Source organism: Callithrix jacchus, chromosome X, assembly GCF_049354715.1.
Source record: "Callithrix jacchus isolate 240 chromosome X, calJac240_pri, whole genome shotgun sequence".
In the NCBI taxonomy this organism is placed as follows: Eukaryota; Metazoa; Chordata; class Mammalia; order Primates; family Cebidae; genus Callithrix; species Callithrix jacchus.
This window is the reverse complement of record NC_133524.1, coordinates 149816784-149842401: the sequence shown is the minus strand read 5'-3', so window position 1 is coordinate 149842401 and position 25618 is coordinate 149816784. Positions and strand designations below refer to the sequence as shown.

At 58.2% G+C, this 25618-nt stretch overlaps 2 protein-coding genes across 14 annotated transcripts; one reads left to right on the top strand and one right to left on the bottom strand.

Moving 5' to 3' along the window:
- Window positions 1–1386: 1386 nt before the first annotated feature.
- ARHGAP4 (Rho GTPase activating protein 4) lies at window positions 1387–21617 on the top strand. Of its 12 annotated transcripts, none has more exons than XM_035288065.3 (22): window positions 1387–1529; window positions 7512–7716; window positions 7795–7957; window positions 8163–8225; window positions 8489–8671; window positions 10069–10197; window positions 10298–10519; window positions 15444–15545; window positions 15724–15915; window positions 16021–16105; window positions 16272–16299; window positions 16539–16641; window positions 18054–18114; window positions 18244–18321; window positions 18409–18543; window positions 18635–18740; window positions 18841–19074; window positions 19161–19234; window positions 19319–19502; window positions 19708–19800; window positions 20035–20134; window positions 21070–21617. In XM_035288065.3, the coding sequence occupies exons 1-22, from the start codon at window positions 1394–1396 to the stop codon at window positions 21301–21303; spliced, it is 2910 nt and encodes a 969-aa protein (XP_035143956.1). In that variant the 5' UTR covers window positions 1387–1393; the 3' UTR covers window positions 21304–21617. The 12 variants fall into 12 exon arrangements, with proteins under 12 accessions (XP_035143956.1, XP_078219794.1, XP_035143959.1 ...); XM_078363668.1 differs by having other exon boundaries at window positions 1398–1608; XM_035288068.3 differs by having other exon boundaries at window positions 1398–1608; window positions 15724–15933.
- Window positions 21618–21822: 205 nt separating this feature from the next.
- AVPR2 (arginine vasopressin receptor 2) lies at window positions 21823–24252 on the bottom strand. Of its 2 annotated transcripts, none has more exons than XM_017968313.4 (4): window positions 24168–24252; window positions 23766–23877; window positions 22499–23383; window positions 21823–22390 (listed from the first exon to the last, which is right to left on the bottom strand). In XM_017968313.4, the coding sequence occupies exons 2-4, from the start codon at window positions 23788–23790 to the stop codon at window positions 22185–22187; spliced, it is 1116 nt and encodes a 371-aa protein (XP_017823802.2). In that variant the 5' UTR covers window positions 23791–23877; window positions 24168–24252; the 3' UTR covers window positions 21823–22184. The 2 variants fall into 2 exon arrangements, with proteins under 2 accessions (XP_017823802.2, XP_035143963.1); XM_035288072.3 differs by having other exon boundaries at window positions 23766–23819.
- Window positions 24253–25618: the final 1366 nt, after the last annotated feature.

The following is a 25618-nucleotide window of genomic DNA, read 5'->3' as shown; positions in this document are numbered from 1 at the left end:
TCAGAGGCCTGCTCGGCCACGCCGAATGTGTTTTGTGCAAGCCTCGGCCGCTCAGGCTCAAAGCTCAACAGCGGGCTCCCATTCTTCAGTACTTCTGCTTGGCTCTTGAGTGTCCCACCTCCAGCCCTTTTCTCTCCTAATCACACTTGCTTTGGGCTACAGCAGCTCCACTACACCCCGTGGGCTTCAGATGTAGACATCCAACTGCTCATTGGGCCTGTCTACAGCTGTCCTGTCTGAGTAATGACCCAGCCAGATGCCCAGTTGCTCAAGCCCTGTCAGTGGTCCTTGAGTCCTCCCTCCCCTGCTACCCTAATGGTCAGTGAGTCCATGATACCTCTTGGGTCTGCTCCCTAACCTGAGTTTGCAGTTGAAAATAATTGATTTTTAGTACAGTTCCCCCCGTTTCTCCTACTGACATTTTGTATTAGTTGGTGTGTTGGTTTCTGTTGATTAGCCAATACTGATATGTTATTGTAAAGTGTAGCCCATGTTTCACAGTAGGGTCCTTGTCTGTGTTGTACAGTTTCTATGGGGTTACACAAATGCATAAAGCTATGTATCCCCCATTACAGTTTCATGCAGAATACAAAACTGGGCAGCTGTTGGGTATGGTGGGTCACACCTGTAATCACAGCACTTTGGGAGGCCGAGGTGGGCGGATCAGTTGAACTCAGGAGTTGACCAGCCTGGGCAGCATGATGAAACCCCATCTCTACTAAAAATCAAAAACAGCGAGGCGTCGTGGTGCACACCTGTAATCCCGGCTACTTGGGACGCTGAGGCCGGAGGATCGCTTAAGCCTGGGAGGTGGAGGTTGCTGTGATCCCAGATCATGCTACCACACTCCAGGGACACATATATATCAAAATCCTGTTTTTCATGGAGTCACCCAAACTCCATGTGTCTTTGCTCCCTCCTATTCCCTCCGGCTGCAAAGCCATCACTTGTCTCTGAGCGGGCCCTGTATTCCTGAGCCGTCTCTATACACAACATCTCTGCTACTGCAGGTGGCACACTGCTGCTCCGCCAGGTTGAAAATTCGCCGTACAGGCCTGGACCTCGGTTCTCGTTGGCTGGTGTGTCGCACGTGACCAGCAGGCAGCCTGCCGCGGTGGAAGCCGAGCCCAGAGCTCGGCAGGGCGGGGCCGGGACCGGAAAGTCGCGCCTGCGCACGCCCACCGCTCTACAGTTCCCGGCTCGGGCGAGGCTGTGTTCTGATTGGCTCAAGACGTGGGCTTCCCTTTGTATGGGCCAGAGGCGGCGCCCTGTCCCGCCCCGTGCCTGGCGTCAGTATCTTCCGGTTCGCAAGCCGGCGGCAAGCTTCGTTCCCAGGCTCTGATTGGTTCGGCGGCGCCGAGCTCTGCGCGCAGGGCGTGGGGGAAGGGAGGGCATGCGCACTGCGTCGGCCCCGCACCGGCACCGGTGGAAAGAAGCTGGGCCGGGCTCACACGGCGCCCTTCTTCCTCCCCTGCTCGGCCCGCCCTCCGCCCTCCTGTCCGCCGCTCCGTCTGTCGCCACGCGGGCAGGTCCGCGCTTTCTGCGGGCTGCCTGGCTTTAGGATGCCTTGAAGGGGAACAGTGGAGCTAAGAATAGAGCGAGCAGCAGGTGACAGTTGAGTTCAGGGCCTTAAATGCCACACAACTGCCCTAAAAGCCAGGGCCCAACACTCAGGTTCTAAAGCACGGGCTGAATGGGGCAACATAGGACTAGCTCTGGAGTGAGAAAAGGAGTGAAGAGAGCGTTTGAGGCACGGGCTGAGCCCTTTTCTGCCTGCCTGAGCCCTGTGCCTGTCTCTGTGTGGAGGGACCTTTGGGGACCAGTCGGGGCTTGGATGGAAGAGCAGGGTGTGTTGGGGTCAGCTAATGAGGGGAGGGGGTCCCTGATTCCCCTTGGCCTGAGACAGCGGCGGGACGTGTGAGTCTCCCTAGCAGGAGCAGGTTGGGGTGTGGCTGTGGCTGTGCGCGCCGTGGGAAGGGGCGCAGGCTGGAGGACTCGAACCTCAGCATTTCCGAGACCAGCTGCTGGAAGTCCAGGTCCTGGGCCTACCGGGGTCTGGCTAGCTCCCAGGCCTCGAAGCCTCAGGTCCTGCAGACCCTCACAACAACGTCTTCGAGAAGGGCCTGGGAGAAGGGGGCGGGGAGCTAGGGGAGTGTATTTTCCTTCTGGGCAAGAGAATTAATTGCTCATAGTTGAAAGGCAGGAAGTACCTGCACAGCCTCCCCTCCTCCCCAGATCTGCAGGTCAAGGTTATGACTCTGACATCCGTGCACATAAAGGCTTAGGACCCTTGCACTGGTGCCCACAGGCCCGCTTTTGGGACACACTCCTGGTGCCCAAGTGCTTTGTCCCTCTCCCCAAGTCTATATCCCAAGGATTTCCCTCCCAGCAAATTGAAGCCAGTTGTCTGCTTGGCATGTCAACAACCTCCTGCCTCCTGCCTTCCCGATTTCCCCGAGAAAAGCTGCTGCCCTGCGGTAGTGGGTGGAGGAAAGGCCCCACCACCTCTGTATGAGGGAGGCCCCAGACTTGCCCCCAGGGTAGCTAAGACCTTACTCTGAGGGGGCTGTCCCCCTCAGGCCTATGATGGGCAGGTGCAGCTGCAGGGGAAGGGAGGCAGAGCAGCCTCTTCCGGCAGCAGGAAGTGGTAACCGCCTATGTGGAAATTGTGGGGCTGAGCAGAAGGGGAACCAGAGGAAACCCTGCTCCCCCACCAAGGGGGCCTGGAGGGAACAGCCAACAGCTGCTGAGGTTCTGCTCTCTGGCGATGACCTTCCTTCTCCTCCCCTCCAAACTTCCCACCCCAGCTCTCAAGGCTCCCTGGGAAGGGACGACCCCGTCCGATGTCCAGGACCTGGGGCAGCAGTGCTATTCATGTCCACGGGCACTGTGGGCCAGCGACCCCGGTGCGAACGGTGCAGTCTGGCAGTGGTGACCACGGACAGCCTTCTGGAGGTGGTGGCAGGATTGCAGCCAGGGATGCCCACTTACCTCGGGGTCTCACACCCGCCCCGGCTGCTTGGCAGCGGGGCTTTCGGCACAAGGCAGCCTAGGTGCAGGCCCAGCGGGAGGGGACGACAAGGCCGGGGCACAATGGGGCTGCAAGGGGGGGTCCTGCCCCCGGGAGCCCCTCGCGGCCAGTGCCGGGCCGGGGCCGCCCCGCCCCACCTGGAGCGGCGCTGGGGGCGGGGCTGGGCGGAGCCCGCGCAGGGTGCTGGCCGCAGCGCCCCCGAGTCCCGGCGCCGGCTCTGCTCGCGACCGCGTGGGAGCAGTGGGGTTTGACGGCGCGGCCGCCAGGCCGCCATGGCCGCTCACGGGAAGCTGCGGCGGGAGCGGGGGCTACAGGCTGAGTATGAGACGCAAGTCAAAGGTGAGAGGGCGCCGGGCGCTCCCGGCCCGTATCCTGCGGAGACCCCAAGGTCGTGAGGGCGCTCCAAGCGTGCCCGCACTGACCCAGGGCCCGATGCTCTCCCCAGCGACCTCTGGAGGGGGGTGGAGGAGGGAGCCTGAGCCCCTTGCCTGCTTCCCCACGCCCATTTGGCCTCAGCCGCCTGCCATCTTCCCTTTCTCCTTGCCTCTCTTCCTTCGTTTGGTCCCTGTTCCTCACCCAAGGCCCAGTGGAGACACTGGTGGCCGCTGGTAAAGGGGAGCCGGATGCACCAACGTGCCCCCAGGAGGCAGTGTGTTAGCTACAGTGAAGTGGGTAAGGGAGTCCAGGTGAGTGGATTGGTGGAGATCACCTGGCCCTAACCCCGCTGCAGTCCCTGGAGCCCCAGCACCTTTTGCCTCCCTTTGGCACTGACGGGGATCAGAGGTGAGGGCCACTGTCTTTGGGTCAAGCTGGCGCAGTGAGTCTTGGTTGAGAGATTCAGCAGGGCTGGCTTCTCAGCCTTCTGAAATTGAACCTCTCCAGGTTCTGATAAACACCCATGTGCAAATCACATGCAAGTCAGCTTTGCAAATTCTTAGCCATGGTAACTCCTGCAAAGGAAAAGGGCAGCAGCTCAGTGCCAGCAGCTCCTCCATATCACTCTCAATCACTCCATTTTGCCAATTACGGAAACAAACTCAGAGAGGTGCAGTGACTCGCCCATGGTCACACAGCACGACAACTTCTAGAACATAGAATGCAATGACCCTTGAAGTGCCTTTCAACCTACAGATGTAGGTTCCAACCTCATTATTCAGTGCAAGCAATTTATACCAAAATATGCCCCAGTCGTCCTCCTTTGGAAGAGGCAGCCTGTGTCCAGAGCCAGCTTGAGGTGACTACACAGGGTGAGCCAGCTTTCCAAGCCTCACCATCATCTTGCTCAGATGGAGGTAATGATCTCCATCCTGCTTCCCCAAAATGCCATGAAGCTGAAAGACTTGGAAAACTTCAGTCAGCAAATATGGGTCAGTGGTTTCCCACTGAAAAGTTGGGGTTTCGAGCAGGACTGTCTAAGGGTTCCTCACTTGCTCTGGGTCTGCATCCCAGTCCCTGGAAAAACATCCTACCGTTCTACAGAACGGGGGTCACTGTCTTGACACCCTAAATTCTCAAAGGTTAGCATAGCCATGGTTTTGGAGACCATCTTCTCTTCTGTTTTGCTTGTCAGCAGAAATGAGACCAAATGTCTTGCTCACAGGAAGTGCTGGTGGAGCCTGGGGCCCTGCTCTGTAATTCAGGCAGACATGGATTCCAGCTTGCCTTTGGCCAGATGTTTCCTGATTCCAGCCCCTCCAGTCCCTCCAGCCCCTCTAGCCCTGGCTTTTTACCCGGAGTAAAAACAGTGATTGAGTGAGGACTCTCCTGATTTCAGATGGCGTCAGTGCCCCACCCTCACAGTGGCTCACAGGTCTAGTGGGGGAGACATAGAGTTTCCATTATGATAATAAGCACTGCAAAAGGAAAGTGCAGGGTGCCAAGAAGGGGTCGGAAGAGGGCCAGCTCTAGTTTAGGGGGACATCAGGACAGGGTGTGCTGACGAGTTTGTCTGAACTGAGATCTGAAAGCTCTGCCGGGAAAGCCACCAATGCAATCGACTTGCAATTCACGTTTCCGGCTCAACACCAGCCAGTGTGCATGCCCGGATCTGGACCAGGACATGACTTCCAGTCAGTGTTTGCTGCCGGCAGTGATGAGGAAAGGCAGCGGTTCTCTCTGCTGGTTCTTTCTGCACTGTATTCCTCTGGGGGAAGAAGGGCAGGGCAGGCTCCAGAGGGACAGTGAGGCAAGCAGTCACCTAAGACCTTTCTTAGAATGAAATGAAATTAACTTTTATCAAAAAAAAATGTTAAACTGGGATGGGCGAGGTGGCTCACGCCTATAATCCCAGAACTTTGGGAGGCTAAGGCGGGCGGATCGCCTGAGGTCAAGAGTTTGAGACCCAGTCTGGCCAACATGGTGAAACTCTGTCTCTACTAAAAGTACAAATACGAAAATTAGCCGGGTGTGGTGGCGGGTGTCTGTAGTCCCAGCTACTCGGGAGGCTGAAGCAAAAGAATTGCTTGAACCCGGGAGGTGGAGGTTGCAGTGAGCTGAGATGGCGCCACTGCACTCCATCCTGGGCGACAGAGCAAGACTCCATCTCAAAACAAAACAAAACATTAAACTGATTCAGTAAGGAGTCTCCTGATTTCAAATGGCATTAGCGCCTACCCCACCTGGCCCTTGTAGCTGACCAGCAACCACAGGAGGCCAGCCTCTAATAGGATGACAACACTCTCCATCTGTCTCCCTTGGCACCGTGCGCTCTGCTCTGCTTTGTCGGGAGGTGCCCCGCCCCAGGCTTCCACTTACACAGCTTGATCCCCTGGTGGGGAGAGCTCTCCTGTTCGGTGATTCCATTGGAAGGGCCAGGCTCCTGGGTCCCTCACCTGGCTAGTCTGGTGGGGGCAGGGAGTGGAGGGGCGGAGGGGTGTGTGATGCATGCAGCCAGGTCTGGGACACCTGGAGTTAAGGGGGCTGAGACTAGGGAGGAGACATTCTCCAAGAGGAGATTGGAGAGGAGGTACGGATGTTGGGCAGGCCACACCTACAGTGTCCCCATGCAGCAGCCCCTGGGAAGTCACTGGTGGGACAGAAATCTGAGATTGAGCTGTTCCCAGCGGAGTCCTCCCTCATTGGTCCCGGTCTGAAACTCCGCAGTCTTTTGCCTGGACTAGTGCAGTGGCTGCCACCTGGGCCTGTAAAGGAAGCTGGACCGCATGCTCCAGCCACTGTGGCTCCTCTCTCACTCGGAGTCCAGGTGGGAATTCTCCCTAGACCATGGGCTCTGTGCCATCTGTCCCTACCAGCCTCTCGGATTCTCCCCAGCACGCCTCACAGCTAGCTCCAGCTTTTTGCTCCAACGACACGGCTTGTTCATTTTCTCAGCACCCATCACTCCACGGACATGTGTCTGTCCCCCATTCCAATCCCAGCTCCAGGAGGGGAGGCACTTGGTCAGCCCTCTTTGCCTCTGTATCAAGAACGTGATTGTCACAGAATGGGTACATAATCAACATCCTGCTTAATGAAGAAATCAATTCATGTCCCTCCCTTGGGATGTGCATGGCGATGAGTAGGTGGGCAGCCTGCTGGCCAGAAGCCAACGTATCATCTTATTTACTCGGGACCTGCTTGGGCACTCAGCAGGCGGCAAAAGCGTCTTCTGCAGGTTGCTTAAATTTGCCGGGTGGGTACTTCTTTGCTTCAGGCCTGTGTCAGGGAAGCAGCATTGCCAAATCAAGCCAGTGATAGGGTGCAAAAGGCTGGCAGTACGGGGCCCTGGGTGTGGCTGTCTGTCTGCACGGGGTGGGGGCAGGGTGATTGGGAGTGGGAAGTGGGGACAGAAGATAGGGGCTAGCTCCCTCCCCCATCCTTTCACTTATCAGGCTGGATCAGCTCTCCCTGGCACCCAGCCCTCACTGTGGACTGCCCTTTCCCCTGGGGCCTGAGGGCAAGGTTCCCCAGTCACTGAGACTGCGAGTTCGCTGCAGGCTTGCCCTGAGCAGTGCTGTGATCTGTGCGCTGTGTATCTGTGTGTTTGCAAAGGAGGCTGCCACCTCCCAGGGCCTGGGTACCAGTGGGAAAGGAAGTGGCAGGGGAAGCCATTCAGGGGCTTTCCAGGAACGAGGGAGAGACAGGAAGTCAAAACGAAAGTTGCCTGGCTGGTGATGGGTTGAGACGGGGCTGGATCTGTGTTTCACCCACCATGGTGGGCTTCACCCTCTCACTCCAGGCCTTTGCACGGCTCTCCCCTCTTGGTGGGACACCCTTCCCCTTCCGCCTCAACCGGGTGGGTCTGGCCATCTCCTGTTAGCCTTAGCAGAGGTCAGCTGGACAGCTGAAGCTAGATCTGCCTGCAGGGGCCTAGCCCCTTTCCTCCCCTCTTAGCTCCTGCCTCCAGCCTACGCTAAGTCCAAAGAAGCCGTCAGAGCAGATGGGACCAGGCTCTGTGTGTCTCTGCCTTTCCCACCCCATGCTGGCCTGGCTGACCCAGGCAGGGCGTCCTGGCCAGTCCTGAGCCATGGTCTCCCAACAGAGATGCGCTGGCAGCTGAGCGAACAGCTACGCTGCCTGGAGCTGCAGGGCGAGCTGCGTCGGGAGCTGCTGCAGGAGTTGGCAGAGTTCATGCGGCGACGCGCCGAGGTGGAGCTGGAGTACTCTCGGGGCCTGGAAAAGCTGGCTGAGCGTTTCTCCAGCCGCGGAGGCCGCCTGGGGAGCAGCCGGGAGCACCAAAGCTTCAGGTAGGTGATGTGCTGGCAGGGGGGCCATGGCAGTGCCCAAGCTCCCACTCCTGGATCTCAGTGCCCCTCTACCCCCAGGAAGGAGCCATGCCTCCTGTCACCCTTGCACTGCTGGGCAGTGCTGCTGCAGCACACACGGCAACAGAGCCGGGAGAGCGCGGCCCTGAGCGAGGTGCTGGCTGGGCCCCTGGCCCAGCGCCTGAGTCACATTGCTGAGGACGTGGGGCGCCTGGTCAAGAAGGTGAGGCTCTCACCCTGAGCTATGGGAGGTGTTCGAGGCTTTGGGATCGGGAGGTGCTGTGGCTGGGAGGGCACTGGAAGCCAGGTGGGGACCAGGCAGAGCGAACCTGTGTGCCCCCCAGATGGGGCTTGAGCTGGGCAGAGCCTCGAGTGCCGGTGGGTGCTGCTCTGAGCTGTGGCATGCTCACCCTTGCCTTCACCTCTAGAGCAGGGATCTGGAGCAGCAGCTGCAGGACGAGCTCCTGGAGGTGGTCTCAGAGCTACAGACGGTGAGGACAGGGCTGGGGAGGGGCCCGTCCCAACAGTTCAGGGAGAAATGATACTCATTAGGGAGGAAAACCCCCAGGGGAGTCCTGGGTTTGGGGGCTCGGGCAAAGGCCCCCTCTCCCTAGGCACAGGGCGTTAGGCCAGGTGCTCACATGGGATTGCCCAGCTCTGAGGTTCAGGTTCAAGAGGGACGGAGGTAGAGGGTGTGGGACTGGCCTGGCTGTGACCTTCAGCAGCGCTGCCTTGCTTTGGGTTGTCCCTGCAGGCCAAGAAGACATACCAGGCGTATCACACAGAGAGTGTGAATGCTGAGGTCAAGCTCCGGGAGGCCGAGCGGCAGGAGGAGAAGCGGGCAGGCCGGAGTGCACCCACTGCCACCGCTGCTGCCACTGAGGCAGGGCCCCTCCGCAGGACCTCCCTGAAGAAGGGTGGGCGGCTGGTGGAGAAGGTGGGCCTGGAGGGCACCTCAGAAGCAAGCCTGTGGGCTATGGGCCCTGACTAGGACCTGCTGTGTTGAGGGGGAGGCAGGGCTGGGTGCAGGGGAGGGCTGCACCCCTTCAGCAAGACCCTTCCCACCTGGGAGTGGAGGGCCCGCACGCACTCACCCTGCTGGCTCTGGTGACTTCCCCAAGCTGGGGGCAGGAATGGCAGGACGGTGCCATCAGGTTGCAGGGATTCCATACAGAAGGCTCTCGAGGCGTGAGAGAGCCGGGAGAGCAGGTGTCTGGCCCTGGACAGCCTCATGTGGCCTTTGCACACTTTAGGCAGGGCCTCTGCAGCTCTGCTGTTCCACCAGCCATCCTGTGAGGTTTCAGAGGGGTGAGAAGACACTTAGGGTAACATGCACGGAAAAAGGGCCTTCGAGATGGGCCCTGTAGAGAGAGTGGGGAGGTTGGGAAATGTGTGGATGGAGTGGTCACGCTGTGTGGGGCTGGGGGTGATGGTCTGGGACTCTGGGAGCAGAGGAGGGAGTCGGACATCTCAAGTGTTCTTAGAGGAAATGGCAGAGTTTGGCTGTGTCGGGGGAAGGTCTCCCTGGCTGCTGTGGTTAGAGTGCCAACTTTAGCCAGGCACGGTGGCTCACGCCTGTAGTTTCAGCACTTTGGGAGGCTGAGGCAGGTGAATCACCTGAGGTCAGGAGTTCGAGACCAACTTGGCCAACATGGTGAAACCCTGTCTCTATTAAAAATACAAAAATTAGCCAGGCATGATGGCAGGTGCTTGTAATCCCAGCTGCTTGGGAGGCTGAGGTGGGATAATTGCTTGAACCTGGAAGGCGGAGGTTGCAGTGAGCCGAGATTGCGCCACTATATTCCAGCCTGGGTGACAGAGCAAGACTCTGTCTCAAAAAAAAAAAAAAAAAAATAGAATGCCAGCTTTAGAGCCCAGGTGCCAGCAGGTTCTGTCTCATGGTCCTTGATGATCTATCCCCACCGTTTGGGGTGTTCGTTCCCCCTCAGCCCCAGCCTCCCTAGAAGCCAATGACTGCTTCTAGCTGCGCACCTGTGTGCTGGCTCCAAGCTGGGTTTCTGACGCACCCTCCATGGTGAGGTGCTGTGCACACCTTCCACTCATCAGGTATCTGTGAATAGTTCTGTGAGGAGTGGCAGTGGGGAGTATGGCAGAGCGCTGCTGGGTGAACAACCGGGGAGTCAGGTCACTCCTGGCACTGGACTGGGCATTCTGTGGACTGTGGTGTGGGGAAGGCAGCGGGACTTCTGGGCTGTGCTGAATTCTCGGGACCTGGGGGATTCTCGGGACCTTGGGTGTAGTTGTCCACAGCGGGAGGGGATGTGATAAAAGGCTGCATTCGTGACCCCGCTGGGCTTGCATTGTCTTGAGTAGCGGCAGGCCAAGTTCATGGAGCACAAACTCAAGTGCACAAAGGCACGCAACGAGTACCTGCTGAGCCTGGCCAGCGCCAATGCTGCTGTCAGGAACTACTACTTGTGTGACGTCTTGGACCTCATGGACGTGAGTCCTTGGTGGATGGGTGGGAAAAGGTGCCCAGTGCCCCGGGGCTAGGAGGCCAAGGCTCCAGGGCCCACCCAAGCATGTCCTTGTTTCCCCTCAGTGCTGCGACACAGGGTTCCACTTGGCCCTAGGGCAGGTGCTCCGGAGCTACACGGCTGCTGAGAGCCGCGCCCAGGCCTCTCAAGTGCAGGGCCTGGGCAGCCTGGAAGAAGCCGTGGAGTCCCTGGATCCTCCAGGAGACAAGGCCAAGGTGCTCGAGGTGCACGCTATCGCCTTCTGTCCCCCACTGCGCTTTGATTACCAGCCCCACGACGGGGATGAGGTGAGGGTCACCCCCTGCTGGGCTCAGCATTCTTTGGCCTTCACTAATGGCGTGACACAATTTGCTCAGGAATCCAAGCTCTCCGTGGTCCCAGGCAGTGCAGCTGCTACAGAAGTGTCCAAGGAGGGCAAGACACTAACTGTTCACCCCTTGCAGCAGGTGGCCATGTGGCTGCATTGTTCTAGACTGGTTTCATTGTGTTTTTAAATTTTGTGACACAAACTTGGGAGGAAATGAACCATACACGCAGTAAGATGGCATTGGTTTTCTTTTGGTTTTTCTTTGAGACGTAGTCTCACTCTGTCGCCCAGGCTGGAGTGCAGTGTGATCTCGGCTCACTGCAGCCTCGGAATCTGGCTTCTTTAGACCTCTCCCTCCAGCTGGTTTTTCTTTTAGCAGTTTATCCTGATGGGTGTTGGTGATGACCTGGGATTCCATTGGGCCCCTTTTCAGAGAGTCCAGCCTCACCAGGGCTGGCACAGCAGCTCCCAAACCCACCCCCAGTCTTCCTATGGATGCCTCTGGCGCCTCCTCCAAGCGTCAGGCAGCCATTTTCCATTGGCCAGTGACAACCAAGCACCACCAGCATCTCCCACAGCCACCGCATGCTTTCCTGCATCTTGTTCTCCCAGCGAGTTTATCCCAGAATTTTTGGCTCAATGAACATTCAGTGTTTAAATCACCGGGACAGCAGGTACTATTAGGATCTTTTTCTTCCGGAATTAATAATAGCCTCCCCTCAGGAATGCTGCTTGATAGAACGCGCCCATTGCTAGGAGTTGATCGCTGCCTGATCCCAGCACTGTCCTCCACACCAGGCACCTGTGGTGCACCCAGAACCCTCCAGTCTGGACGGCTTCACTTCCAGGCCTTCTCGGAAGCTGCTGGCCGGGAACTGCCCTGCCCAGTGCTCTGTTTCTGGATACCACTGCAGCATTTCTTGGTTTGATACCCTCATTTTGGTGAAAGCCTTCACCAAGGGTTTCCTGACTTTGCACATCTGAAAATGTTTGTATTCTTTTTTTTTTTTTTTTTTTGAGACAGAGTCTCACTTTGTCACTCAGGCTGGAGTGCAGTTGCACAATCTCGGCTCAGTGTAACCTCTGTCCCTGTCCCCTGGGTTCAAGCAATTTTCCTGCCTCAGCCTCTCAAGTAGCTGGGATTACAGGCATCTGCCACTGTACCTGGGTAGTATTTGTATTTTTAGTGCAAACGGGGTTTCACCATCTTGGCCAGGCTGGTCTTGAACTCCTGACCTCGTGATCCACCTGCCTCAGCCTCTCAAGTGCTGGGATTACAGGCATGAGCCACCACACCCTGCCTCTTTTTTTTTTTTTTTTTTTTGAAATGGGGTCTCACTTTGTCACTCTGGCTGGAGTGCGGTGATGTGATCTGATCTCAGCTCACTGCAGACACGACATTCTGGTCCTCCCACCTCAGCTTCCTGAGTAGCTGGGACCACAGGCCTGCACTACCACGCCAGGCTCATTTTTCTATAGTTTGTAAAGATAGGGTTTCAACACGTTGCCCAGTCTGGTCTCAAACTCCTGGGCTCAAGCAGTTGGTCTGCTTCAGCCTCCCAAAGTGCTGAGATTACAGGCGTGCCACTGTGCCTGGCCAACCCTTTATTGTTATTTCATGAATACAGTACTTTATGATTTTTTTTTTGAGATGAAGTTTCATTCTTGTCGCCCAGGCTGGAGTGCAGTGGCACAATTTTGGCCCACTGCAACCTTCACCTGGGTTCAAGCGATTCTCCTGCCTCAGCCTCCTGAGCGGCTGGGACTACAGGTGCGCCACCACACCCGGCTTGCTTATTTATTTATTTATTTTTGTTTGGGATGGAATGTCACTCTGTTGCCCAGGCTGGAGTGCAGTGGCATGATCTTGGCTCACTGCAACCTCCACCTCCCAGGTTCAAGTGATTCTCCTGCCTCAGCCCCTTGAGTAGCTGGGACTATAGGCACGTACCACCACACCCGGCTGATTTTTGTGTTCTTAGTAGAGACAGACAGAGTTTCACCATGTTAGCCAGGCTGGTCTCCATCTCCTGACCTCAGGTAATCTGCCCACCTCAGCCTCCCAAATTGCTGGGGTTACAGGCATGAGCCACTGCCCGGCCTGAAACGTCCTATTTTGTTTTCTCCTCTTCCTGCATTTGCTCTGTTTTCTTGCTTCGGTCTCTGTTTGGTGATTCTTGGTCATCAGTTCATATTTAAGAGGAGGTCTGAACATATACCCCCACAAATGTGGAGGTCTTTGGTCTTTCCTCCTGGCCTGGCCAGTTTCTGCAGTAGGAACTCTTCTGACCCTGTCCAGGGGGGAAGAGAGCTGGGAGCTCACTCTGCAGTGTGGTGGAAGGGCCTTAGAGGACTCAGGCTTGCCTTAGGGGATCTGGGGGAGGGCCCAGGGAAGTGGGGCTGGGCCTTGGACTGGATGCCATCTGGAAGCAGGGGTAACTGTACAACTGGATGTCTTTTTTTTTTTTTTTTTTGAGATGGAGTTTCGCTCTTGTTACCCAGGCTGGAGTGCAATGGCACCATCTTGGCTCACCGCAACCTCCGCCTTCTGGGTTCAAGCAATTCTCCTGCCTCAGCCTCCCGAGTAGCTGGGATTACAGGCACGCGCCACCATGCCCAGCTAATTTTTTTTTGTATTTTTAGTAGAGACGGGATTTCACCTTGTTGACCAGGATGGTCTCGATCTCTTGACCTTGTGATCCACCCGCCTCGGCCTCCCAAAGTGCTGGGATTATAGGCGTGAGCCACCGCGCCCAGCCTACGACTGGATGTCTTGATTAATCATATCTAGGAGACAGTGATGGAGGCCTCACTCAGACATGATCGCTGGGGTCTTGTTTCTGTCTTCGCCCATAATGGTCACACACTGGCCTTGCCTGATGTTGATGCTCTCGGACATTTCTTGTGTTCAGCAGGACAGCACTGAGGCCAGGCTGATAGGACCAGGCCAGCTCCCGGTGGCGGTGCTGCTGTAATCATCTTTTTCAGCTGGGACCAGTGTCCCTGACTCCAAAATCTCTGCTATATCCTTTCCAGACAGCAAAGAAGGGGTTTTACCATATTGCCAAGGCTGGTCTCGAACTCCTGGGCTCAAGCGAGCCACCCGCCTCAGCCTCCCAAAGTGCTGGGATTGCAGGTGTGAGCCACAGTGCCCACTCTAGGTGGACTTTTAAAAAAATGTGTGGCAAAATACACATCTCGTAAAACACACCACGCTCACCATGTGTAAGTGTGCGTCCCGGGCATGAGCACACTCCTGTGCCGTGCAGCCATCTCCGCCATTCAGCCACAGAACCTGTTCATCGTCCCCAACTGAAGCTCTGGCCCCTTTCAGCCAGACTCCCCACCCCTCAGCCCCGGGCCCCCGCCCTTCTACTGCCCATCCCCCAGGAGTTCACGGCTCTCCTGTGAAGCCCCTCGAAGGAGTGGAATCCTATAGTGCCGGCCTCTCTGTGACTGGCTCCTTTCACTGAGTCCCATGTCCTGGAGGGTCAGCTGTGTGGGAGCCCGCCTCAGAATGGCCTTTCTTTCTTCTCTGTGACTTGTGCCTTCGTGCAGTCCTGTATGACAGGGCAAGTGTTTAGCTGCAGATGAGTCCTCAGTCTCAGTTTTAACTGTAATGGCAGCTTTCTGGATGTTTGCATGCTTAAAAGAGTAATTCTTTCCTTCCTGAAGTGTTGGCCCCCACTCTGCCCATGAGGCAAGCTGCTCTTGTCTTGCCACAGGGAAATTTGTGTCTGTCCAGTTAGAGTGAGCAGTTTTTCTGTCCCTGCTTTGCCTTGGACCCCAGTCTTCCTTCCCATTCTGATTGATTGAGATGGACTTTCGCTCTTGTTGCCTGGGCTGCAGTGCAGTGGCGCCATCTCGGCTCACCACAACCTCTGCCTCTTGGGTTCAAGCAATTCTCCTGCCTCAGCCTCCCGAGCAGCTGGGGTTACAGGCATGTGCCACCAGGCCCGACTAATTTTATATTTTTAGTAGAGACAGGGTTTCTCCATGTTAGCCAGGTTGGTCTCAAACTCCTGACCTCAGGTTGTCTGCCTGCCTCAGCCTCCTAAAGTGCTGGGAATACAGGCATGAGCCACCACGTCTGGCCTCCATTCTGTTTTCAATAGAGTTTTATTTATTTATTTATTTTGAGAAGGAGTCTCGCTCACTGCTGGGACTACAAGTGTGAGCCACCACGCCCAGCCATTCTGTTTTATTTATTTGTGTTTTTGAGACAGAGTCACCTAGGCTGGAGTGTAGTGGCATGATCTCGGCTCACTGCAACCTCTGCCTCCTGGGTTCAAGCAATTCCCCTGCCTCAGCCTCCCTGTTGGCCAGGATGGTCTCGATCTGCTGACCTCATGATCTGCCTGCCTCGGCCTCCCTAAGTGCTGGGATTACAGGCGTGAGCCACCGTACTGGCCAAATAAAGAGTACAATTCAGTGGTTTTTAGTATGTTCAGAGTTGTGCAGCCATCACCATCTAATTCAGAGCATTTTCGTGACCCCCTAAAGGAGACTTGTACCCATTAGCCACTACTTCCCGCTCCCCTCTCCAGCCCCTGGCACCCACTCCTCTGCTTCCTGTCTCTAAATTTGCCCGGCTGGACACTTTACATGAGTGGATTCATTCCTTCTTGTGACCAAATCCTCTTTGGTTCTCTGGATAGACTGTGTACGCTCAGCTGCGCCTGCCTTTGGACTTGGATGAGTGGTGGCGCCATGAAACTCTGTGTACAAGTCTTGGTTTGGACGCAAGTGTTCGCTTCTGCCATTCTTCAGCTGAGTGTCTGGGCTGGTGGTCCTGTGCCCGGCCACCAGGCCACAAAAGGGTGCTTGCATCCCTCATGCTCTGGGGATCTTGGCACCTGCTGCCCAAGCCTAGCCCTCAGCCCCCTGGCCGCTGCCCTCTGCAGGTAGCTGAGCTCCGTGTTGAAATGGAGCTTCGGGATGAGATTCTGCCCAGAGCCCAGAACATCCAGAGCCGCTTGGACCAACAGACCATCGAGACAGAGGAGGTCTGGGCAACCTCCCTGGGCTTGGGGGGAGATGGGGACCTGGAGCCTGTACAGCCTGCTGTTGGAAGTGGCCACCCTGCCTGCCCCCTCCCTTTGGCCCCTTCCTTCTGAGACTTGGACTTCCTGTCTTCCTCCTTGTCCCTAACCTCTTAACAAGCTTGTGCGATCTCCTGCGCAGGTGAACAAGACGCTGAAGGCCACGCTGCAGGCCCTGCTAGAGGTGGTGGCCTTGGACGACGGGGATGTGCTCGACTCCTTCCAGACCAACCCTTCCACCGAGTCCCTCAAGTCCACCAGTTCAGACCCAGGCAGCCGGCAGGCAGGCCGGAGGCGTGGCCAGCAGCAGGAAACTGAGACCTTCTACATCTCGGTGGGGTTGGCTGGGCTGGTGGGTAGGACCCACGGGGGCGTGGCTGGGGCAGAGGGAGGGGCTCAAGCCAGAACTAAACTTTGCGCTCTTCTTGGGGCTGCACAGAAGCTCCAGGAGTATCTGAGTGGACGGAGCATCCTTGCCAAGCTGCGGGCCAAGCTCGAGAAGCTGCAGGAGGCCCTTCAGCGAGGTGGGCCCAGCGCTGCCCCCTTCCCTGCCTCTCCCCTGCCCAGGACCCTATCTGGCCCAAGGTTCTCCCTGCCTGCCTATCCCTGGCCCTTCTGCATGCCTTTTTCTCTGGAATGCATTGAAGACCCCTGGCCTGAGAGGCAGACCAGTGTTCTCCCACCCCACAGGTGACAAGGAGGAGCGGGAAATGTCATGGTGAGTCCTTCATGAGGGCCTGGCATGTTCTAAGGAGCTGAGTCCCTGTGACGGTCCCCCATCTCTTCTCTCCCTGGGGCCCAACTCAGCTGCCCAGTCCTCTGGGCCTCAATTTCCTGGTCTTCCCACTGGATTGTGGAATCACTTCAGAGGGTTAGAGGCCTGCTTGGCTGGGTGGGGGGTGGGGCATCCCATTCTCCACACTCAGCCCCCTCAGAGCCAGCTCCCATTCACCACAGGACCCAGTACACCCAGAGAAAATTCCAGAAGAGCCGCCACCCCCGCCCCAGCTCCCAGTATAACCAGAGACTCTTTGGGGGAGACATGGAGAAGTTTATCCAGGTACTTGCTCTGCCCCACACCTGATCCCAGGGTCTCAATCACCAACTCCGCCTTCCTGGATGGGTCTCTTCCAGGCCTCTGTTGGGCTCCCCGTGGCCTTCGCTGATCAAAGGGAGCATACTTAACTAGTAATGGGAATGTACAGAAAACTTGGGGCAGCAGCATTTTTAGGGGCAAGATATTGAAAGCTTTTCCCCTGCAACTTCTGGCCAGCATGGTACTGGGGGGCCTCGACAGTGAAATGAGGGGAAGCAAGAAAGATCAGAAAACGAATACTGTTAAGAGAAAGCATCGGAGAGGGCCGAGCACAGTGGCTCACACCTGTAATCTCAGATCACTTCAGCCCAAGTGTTTGAGACCAGCCTGGGCAACATAGTGAAACTGTCTCTACTACAAATACAAAAAAAAAAAAAAAAAAAAAAATGAGCTGGGTGCGGTGGCACACACCTGTAATCCCAGCTACTCAGGAGGCTGAGGCAGGAAAATCCCTTGAACCCAGGAGGCGGAGGCTGTGGTGAACCAAAATAGCGACACTGTACTCTAGCCTGGGCTACAGAGTAAAACTGAGTCTCAAAAAAAACAAGAAGGAGGCAGGATGGAGGGAGGAAGGAAGGAAGGATCAGAGGAGGCCAGGCATGGAGAATAACAGAAAGATCAGAACTGATACCATCATTTCAGTGATATGATTATGTGTGTAGATCTTTAAATGAACACCTGTTTTTTTTAGAGAGGGGTTCTTGTGCTGTCGCCCAGGCTGCATTGCAGTGATTCGATCTTGGCTCACTACAATGTTTGCCTCCCAGGTTCAAGTGATTCTCCTGCGTCAGCCTTCCAAGGAGCTGGGACTGCAGGTGTGCAGCACCTGGCGAATTTTTATATTTTCAGTAGAGACGAGGTTTCGCCATTTTGGTCAGGCTGGTCTGGAACTCCCAACCTCAGGTGATCTGCCCACCTCAGCCTCACAAAGTGCTGGGATTACAGGTGTGAGCCACCACCCCTAGCTTGAGTTTCAAAATGTTACTTGATTCAAGCTCAGTGTACAGAATTGAACTGCATTTTTATATTACAGCAGCGATTTGCAAATAAAATGTAAGTCAGTGCTTAAAACCTCATAAAAAATATCAGACATCTAGGAGTGAATGTAAGAAACGGCGTGCTAGGCCTCTGTGCCAACAACAATGATGTGTTCTTGAGAGAAAAGAAAAGCAGCGTGGCGCGAGGGGGACGCCTGTAATCCTGGTGCTTTGGGAGATTGAGGCCAGAGTATCACTTGAGCCCAGGAAGTCGAGACTGCAGTGAGCCGAGATCGTGCCACTGCACTACAGCCTGGGTGACAGAGTGAGAACCTTGTCTCAAAAGGATAACACAGGACATGCTGTGTCCATGGTGAAGTAAACACCTTCTGTCCCTAGAGCTCAGGCCAGTCTGTGCCCCTGGTGGTGGAGAGCTGCATTCGCTTCATTAACCTCAATGGTGAGCAGGACCCAGCCCCTCCCAGGATCTTGGCACCCAGCACTCAGTTCCCGGCACCTGGCCTGGGAAGCCATCCCGGCAGGGCTGGGGAAGATGCTCAGTGCCCACCAGCTCCTTGTTCTCCTACAGGTCTGCAGCATGAAGGCATCTTCCGGGTGTCGGGGCCCCAGCTCCGGGTCTCAGAGATCCGTGATGCCTTCGAGAGAGGTGGGGACTGGCGGCGGGGGCAGGGCTGGGGGCTTGGGCAGACAACACCAGCTTCCTCCCCCTACCGCATCACTCACCCATCTGCAGGGGAGGACCCGCTGGTGGAAGGCTGCAGTGCCCACGACCTGGACTTGGTGGCCGGGGTGCTAAAGCTCTACTTCCGGAGCCTGGAGCCCCCACTCTTCCCCCCAGACCTGTTCAGCGAGTTGCTGGCTTCTTCGGGTAAGGCCAGGGCCTGAGGCCGGTGTGGGGAGGGCACTTGCTAGGGCGGCCCCACTCACACGGCTCTCTCCCCGGGTGGCCTTGGCCACAGAGCTGGAGGCCACAGCAGCGCGGGTGGAGCATGTGAGCCGCCTGCTGTGGCGGCTGCCGGCACCAGTCCTGGTAGTTCTGCGCTACCTGTTCACCTTCCTCAACCAGTGAGTGCTTCAGGGCTAGCACTGGGGTGGGGGCCGGGGGCGAGGGGCCGAGGGGACTTGGGGCGTGTACTCTCTGCTTGTGACGTGAGTATCCCCCCAGCCTGGCCCAGTACAGCGATGAGAACATGATGGACCCCTACAACCTGGCTGTGTGCTTTGGGCCCACACTGCTGCCCGTGCCCGCTGGACAGGACCCGGTGACACTGCAGGGCCGGGTGAACCAGCTGGTGCAGACGCTCATAATGCAGCCCGATCGGGTCTTCCCACCCCTAACTGAGCTGCCTGGACCCATCTACGAGAAGTGCATGGCACCACCTTCCACCTGCTGCCTGGGGTACTCCCTTGGTGCTGCCGAGGGGACTGGGGGGGTCCATTGGAGAAGAGCCCCCCTCATCCACCTCGCTCTACCCTGATCCTCAGGGATGCCCAGCTGGAGAGCCTGGGGGCAGACAATGAGCCAGAGCTGGAAGCTGGGACACTGACCCAGGAGGATGGTGAGGGCAATGGGCAAAGAACCCCATCCTGTCGGTGCTCTGGTGTCCACCCCCCCCACAGCTTGGACCTCCTCTCCCCACCAGACCTGGAGGGGGTTGTGGAGGCTGTGGCCTGCTTTGCCTACACGGGCCGCACGGCCCAGGAGCTGAGCTTCCGGCGTGGGGACATGCTGCAGCTGCATGAGAGGGCGTCGAGCGACTGGTGGTGGGGAGAGCACGAGGGCGCACGGGGCCTCATTCCCCACAAGTACATCGCGCTGCCTGTGGGGTGAGTGAGCCTCGCCCTTGGGGCTCTCGGGGGTCTTCACACCTCCCCTTCATCCAGCCTGCCCCCGACCCCAGGTCAGATTCAGAAGGTCTGGGCTGGGCTGGAGAATGAGCATCTCTGACCCCTTCTGGCTGTCATGGAGGCTGCTGGCCTGGACCTGTGCAGGAAAGGAGCCTTCAAAACAGGCTGGCCCTTCCCACTGCAGGGCAGAGAAGCAGGGGGTGGGCGCAGGCATGCAGACTACAGATGACTCGGAGAGCAGCCCCGAGGGCCTCCTGGCATCAGAGCTGGTCCACCGGTGAGCAAGAAGATGGCCAGGGGAGACTGGGGGCAGGCTTTGGCCATGTGGGAGCGGGAGGGGTTGTGAGATGAGGATGTGACCCAGCTTGTGACAGGGAGAGGCTCTAGAGGAGCTTGGGGACTAGTGGGCCAGCCTCTTTTCCTTGGCCACACCCCAGGATGGGAGGAGCCACTGCCCTGTTAGCTCAGGGACTTTCCAGGGCCCCCACTAGGCTCCCCATCTGTCCTGCAGGCTAGAACAATGCACCTCACCTGAGGCCGTGGGACCCCCTGGACACAGGCGACACTGCTTGGTCCCAGCCTGCCTGGAGCAACATGTGGAGGTGGATAAGGTGAGAGCCAGGACTGGCTATGTGGCAGGTGAGGGCACCTGTCCTGGGGGATCTCTGCCTTCCCTTGGAAGCCAAACTGCACTCCCTGGCCTCAGCTCAGGGGAGCCTGCCGCCAGACACACAGGAAGGCAAGGATGTGAGGGCAGGTGGGGATGGCAAGGGACGGCTACGGAGGCAGGGATGAGAGGGACAGAGGACACCTGGTCTGGCTGGAGCCCGGGGCTTGCATGTTGAGATTCACATGTGGCTTCTGAGCAGGGAAGTGGCAGGGCTGAGTAGAGGCTGTTTACCTGGTAGGGGCAGGGGACTCCAGGGTAGATTGCAAGGCTGGTATCTGTAGCTGGGCTAGGTAACAGGCGGTGCCATGGCAGGCATTTGACATGCCAGGGAGGATGAAAGGGACAGATGGCAGGGAGACAGAAGGGGGGCGGCTGGTTGGGGATCGGGGTGGGGCAGCAGTGGCTCTTACAGGAGCAGAGCTACGTGCTCTGTACCATGGGCCCTATGAGCACCATCAGGCTGAGAAGCCTGAGGGACAGTGGCTAAGCCTGAGGAGGAAAGAGCCCAAGAGTGTACGGGTGTCCTAGTTGTGGCCGAGTCCCCAGGCCTAGGGATCCTGGGGAGAGTGGGGTAGACATGCAGGAGCAGAAGCTGGGACCAGGGACAGGGCAGCCGGGAGATGTCAAGGGAGGACATTGACCTGGGAGGCCCTGGTGGCTCCTGAGGCCATGGGCAGATGGGCTGTGATCTCTGCCAGGGAAAGGATGAGGGCAAGAAGAGAGGGGTCCCCACTTCTGGGCTAAGCCAAGGAATTGCTGTCCTCAGAGGGGGCAGGAGGGATGCCAGGTGCACATTGGGGAAGAGTGACCTTGAGGCTGAGGGACTTGGAGCTCTGGGTCTTGATGATCACTCTCCCTTTCTTTCCCCTGCATTAGGCTGTGGCGCAGAACATGGGCTCTGTGTTTAAGGAGCTCTTGGGAAAGGCCTCCGCCCGCCAGGGCCTTGGGCCAGCACCTGTCACCTCTCCCAGCCCTGGGTCCCGAAGCCCAAAGGCCCCGGTCAGCAGCCGCCTGGGAAGGAACAAAGGCTTCTCCCAGGACCCTGGGGCCCCAGCCTCACTCTCAGTGTCCCACCCCCAGGGTCTGGACTCAACCCCCAAGCCACACTGAGGTGCTGGGCCAGCCACTCTCCCTGGCCCCCTTGCTTCACTCCAGCCCTTGCCAGCAAGTGCAGGATTCCTGCACTTCACCCTATGCAGAGAGGTGGGATGAGTCAACTGTATAGGGATGCCCACCCCATACCCTGCCTGCCCTTCAGCCCTGGCCCAGGCCCCTTTGGGAGGCAGCTGAGGAAGGAGGCTGGGGAAACCCTCTTCTACGACTTTGAGGAGGGCTGGTCAGTGGCTGCTGGTTGGCGGGTGCCCTCGCTCAGATGCCTGGCAGAACTGCGTTGTGATTCATAAAGACCTGTGTGTTGACTCCCTGATGGGAGCCAGCTCTCTGTCTCGGGGTAGACAGGTGGGTGCTGGAGGCTGGAGAAGTGTCCCCTGCAGCTTTGAAGGCTTGGCCGCTTGCGCCACGGGTTCCGTAGCTGTGCACGTGACTGTGGGTCTGTGGGGGGGTCTGTGTATGTCTCTGTGCTGCCTCCACAACCACTGTTACCCTGATCCAAGGAGACCCCTCACCATGTGGAGGATGAGCTGCAACTTTTATTAGGGAGGAAGGGAGAGATTAGAGAGGCAGAGACTAGAAGGCCCCCGGGACCACTCTCTCACCTGGGGGCACCTGCTCCTCAGCCCTCTGCTGCAGCCCTCCCACACCCAGCACGGTGAGCTGACCTGAGGCCCCCACAGTTCTGGGGCCTGAGGCCTTCCTCATGCAGCTAAGGGTATGGAGACCCAGGCAGGGACTGCGGCTTGTCCAGGGCCACACAATGTGCCAGCTCAGGGCCACAGGCTCTGGCCGGTTCTCCATGGGTCCCCCTCCCAGGGGACCCCAGGAAGGCAGCTGAGCTTCTCAAAGCTTCTGGAGGCAAGACACCCAACAACTCCTCAGGATGAAGTGTCTTTGGCCAGGGAGGAGCTGGCGGTGGTGCAGGACTCATCCTGGGGACCCAGACTGGGTGGGGTGCGCCTCTGGGCACAGCAGAGCAAGCTGCGCAGCTCCGAGGAGACGCTGCTGCTGAAGGATGCGTAGATCCAGGGGTTGGTGCAGCTATTGAGGCTGGCCAGCAACATGAGCAGCACGAAGGGTGGCCCTGTGGAGGTGGGGGGATCCAGGCTGGGCTCAGGACAGCTGGCGGTGCATGGAAGCACGCTGCCAAGCCCGAGTGGCCCCCCACAGCCCTAGCCATGGCTACACCCACTTTCTCGAGGCGCCTCTGGGTCCCACGCGGCCCACAGCTGCACCAGGAAGAAGGGCGCCCAGCACAGCACATAGACGACCACAATCACCAACGTCATCCTCACAGTCTTGGCCACAGCTGCTGACACACGGGCTCCCTCGCTGGGGCTGCCTGTGTGGCATACCGGGCGGCGCCCCCCAGTCCTCTCTGATGGTCCTGGCACCAGACTGGCATGAATCTCCCGGAAGATGAGGACCTGGCAGGCGGCGATAGCCAGGGTAGGCGCAACGAACACCATCAGGGCAATCCAGGTGACGTAGGCACGGAGGCCCCAGGGCTCCACAAAGCTGGCCCAGCAGTCAATGACCCCGCTGCCATTTCCGACGTCACGCTGGGCGAAGATGAAGAGCTGGGGCAGGCTGAGAAGGAGCGAGAAGGCCCAAGCCACCAGCACTGGCCGGTTGCAGTGAGCCCCACCTCCATGGCGGTAAGCTAGCATGGGACGGCAGATGGCACGGTGGCGGTCCAGTGTCATGGCCAGGATCATGTAGGAGGAGGCATACATGCCCACCATCTGCAGATACTTCACGGCCCGACACAGGGCATCCGGCCCATGGAAGCGGTCGGTGGCATCCCAGGCCAGCTGGGGCAGCACTTGGAACAGAGCCACAGCCAGGTCGGCCAGGCACAAGTGGCCAATGAAGACATGCATGGGTGCCCAGTGGCCCCGCCGGCCCCGCCGTGCTAGGGCCGCCAGCACAAGGCTGTTGCTCAGGGCCACGGCCACAAAGACTATGGAGAGCAATGCCAGCTCTGCCCGGGCCAGCAGCAGGTCCCTGGTGTCCAGTGGCCTCTCCTGGCTGCTGTTGCGGGGCAGGCTGGGTGGAGAGGCATGCCCAGGCACAGCTGGGCAGGGGTCAGGGAGAGGGCCTGGTTAGAGAGGGTGCTGTGCAGGGGAACTCCAGTTCTGCCAGGGCCAGTGGCCAAGGCAGCGGTTAACCTGGGCCTCCTGCTTCCTTCCGGAGACCCACTTCCTAGCTCGTAGCAGAGGGGACTCCGGGAAAGCCATGTTACGGGGGATACATACCCCAGGCCCATGTGGTCCAGGAGGAAGGGCAGCCCCAGCCCCAGCCCTGGCAGGGAGATGGGGCAGTACCCTCCCCCCGATCATTGGCAGCCTGGAGAGGCGCACCCCAGAGGCGAGGGTAAAGAGGGCCTTTAGAAAGAGAAGCTTCCCTGCATCGTCAAACCCACTGTGCCCACCTGGCTTATGGGGGACAAGCCTTACCAGAGGTGGTGGATGCCATGAGCATGGTGGGGCTGTGGCAGGTGTTCTGAGGGCCTGGAGGAGATGGGCGGACTCAGCCTCTGCCCAAGTGGCTAGCCCCACGACCCAGGGTCTGTGGACGAGAGACCTTACAGAGGTGCCAGCATGGCCAGTACCTGTTGGTGTGTGTGCATGTGTGAGGTGGGAGTGTGGCTAGTCCTGGGCAGGGAAGATTGAGAGGGATGGTCAGACAGACAGACGCACAGTGCCCAGGACCCGAAGGCAGCCCACAAGCCCTGAGTTTGGGAGTCGGCACCCAGGCAGACATGCAGAACTTCCCTGCCCTGACAGAGGCCGAGAGAGGCCACCATCGGAGGGCTGGGGACTGGGCGGGGAGGGGGGCAGGCCTGCGCAGCCCCTTACCTGGCTGGGCTCCCGGGCTCCTGGGCAGCTGGACAGTGGCGTGAAGGTGGCTGGGTGCTCAGATCTGCTCTCCATCGGCTGCCCCGCCCTGGCCCAGCCCAGCCTCTGGGAGTGACCTGGCCAGGAGGGGACTTCCTCCTCCTCCTCCTCCTTTCCCCCTGGCCTCCCGTTTCCGTTCCTTTCTCCAGGGCCTCCCTGGTCCAGGTCCAGGACTCCCTCCTCCCACTGCTGTAGCCTCCATACCACCCTTACCCTAGCACACACCCTGGCTGGATTGTCCGGCCCGGCAGTGCTGTGTGAGGCTACTTAGTTCAGCATTGCCATTTTATAAGTGGGGAAACAGACCAGAGAGTGTGGTCTGGCCCAGGACTGCGATGCTTTCTCATGGGAGCTTCACGCCACTTTCCCAAGTTGGGGTCCTTCTGCTTCTGGCTGGGCCCAGGCAAGGAGGGAGTGAAAGCACCGTCGCTGGGCCCCTCCCAGACCCATGCAGGCCCCTCCTCCTCCACAATTAGGGCCACTTTGGCCGGAGATGAGGAACAGGAAAGGGAGGGGCGGGGTGGTGGCCAAGTCAGGCTGCATGAACCCCTGTGAGATCCAGAGAGACCCCCCCACCCTCTTCCTCCTGCCCTACCTGCAACTACCTGTCCTTGGAAGAGGGACTGGGGACCTCCTTGTGCTCAGGGCTCCCTCCCGCCACACATGCCCTCACATGCACGACACATCCACAGACATGCGGAGTCGCTTGCTCATGTCTTGAACATGTTTCAGGTACAGGGACCTGAGAGGGGAGCCCTCCTCCTCCCTCCCCCAAGGCCTCTCTCCTTCCCTGGCCCCACACCCCCCAGCCCCCATCCCAGTGGTTCTCTTTCCACTACGCCCCACCCCGCACCCAGGCCTGGCGAGCAACCACTTCTTCCTGTTTGTGTGTCTTCTCTGTTGGCCTGTGAGGCCAGAGACCAAAACAACCTCACAGACCTGGCTCAAGTCTGGCCCGTGGCCAAGGCCTCCCCTTCCTACCCCTCCTGGCTCTGTCAGGGTGGTGGGAACACAGGGTGGCCATTTTCTAGAGACAGTGCTAGGCACTCACCACCCCCTGCCACTTTGACACCACACACACACACACCACACCATGCATACACCACACCACAGCCACACATCACAGACACATGCGCACCCACCACACACCCATACACCATGCCACGCTGCACACACACCACACAGCTACACACCACACACTCACCCACCACCACACACCCATATGCTACACACACACCACACCATGCACCCCATATAGCACACACCACACAGCCATATACCACACCACACACATGCACACACCCGCACACCATTCCACATGCTTGTGCTGTTCCCAATAACCACACGTTGTCACTAGCCTAGAAGTCCAGAAATGGCTTTCCTAATGGCACCCAGATCAATGGAATGGGACA

Excerpts from the sequence above, each read along its gene's own strand:
- ARHGAP4 (XM_035288065.3), top strand. The coding sequence starts at position 1,394 with ATGCGCACTGCGTCGGCCCCGCACCGGCACCGGTGGAAAGAAGCTGGG. Across the intron at positions 16,300-16,538 it reads GAGGAGCGGGAAATGTCATG|GACCCAGTACACCCAGAGAA; the intron begins GTGAGTCCTTCA and ends CATTCACCACAG. Across the intron at positions 18,544-18,634 it reads CGAGTTGCTGGCTTCTTCGG|AGCTGGAGGCCACAGCAGCG; the intron begins GTAAGGCCAGGG and ends CCTTGGCCACAG.
- AVPR2 (XM_017968313.4), bottom strand. The coding sequence starts at position 23,790 with ATGCTCATGGCATCCACCACCTCTG. Across the intron at positions 23,384-23,765 it reads CATGGCATCCACCACCTCTG|CTGTGCCTGGGCATGCCTCT; the intron begins GTAAGGCTTGTC and ends ACCCCTGCCCAG. Across the intron at positions 22,391-22,498 it reads CCCAGAGGCGCCTCGAGAAA|GGCCACCCTTCGTGCTGCTC; the intron begins GTGGGTGTAGCC and ends CCACCTCCACAG.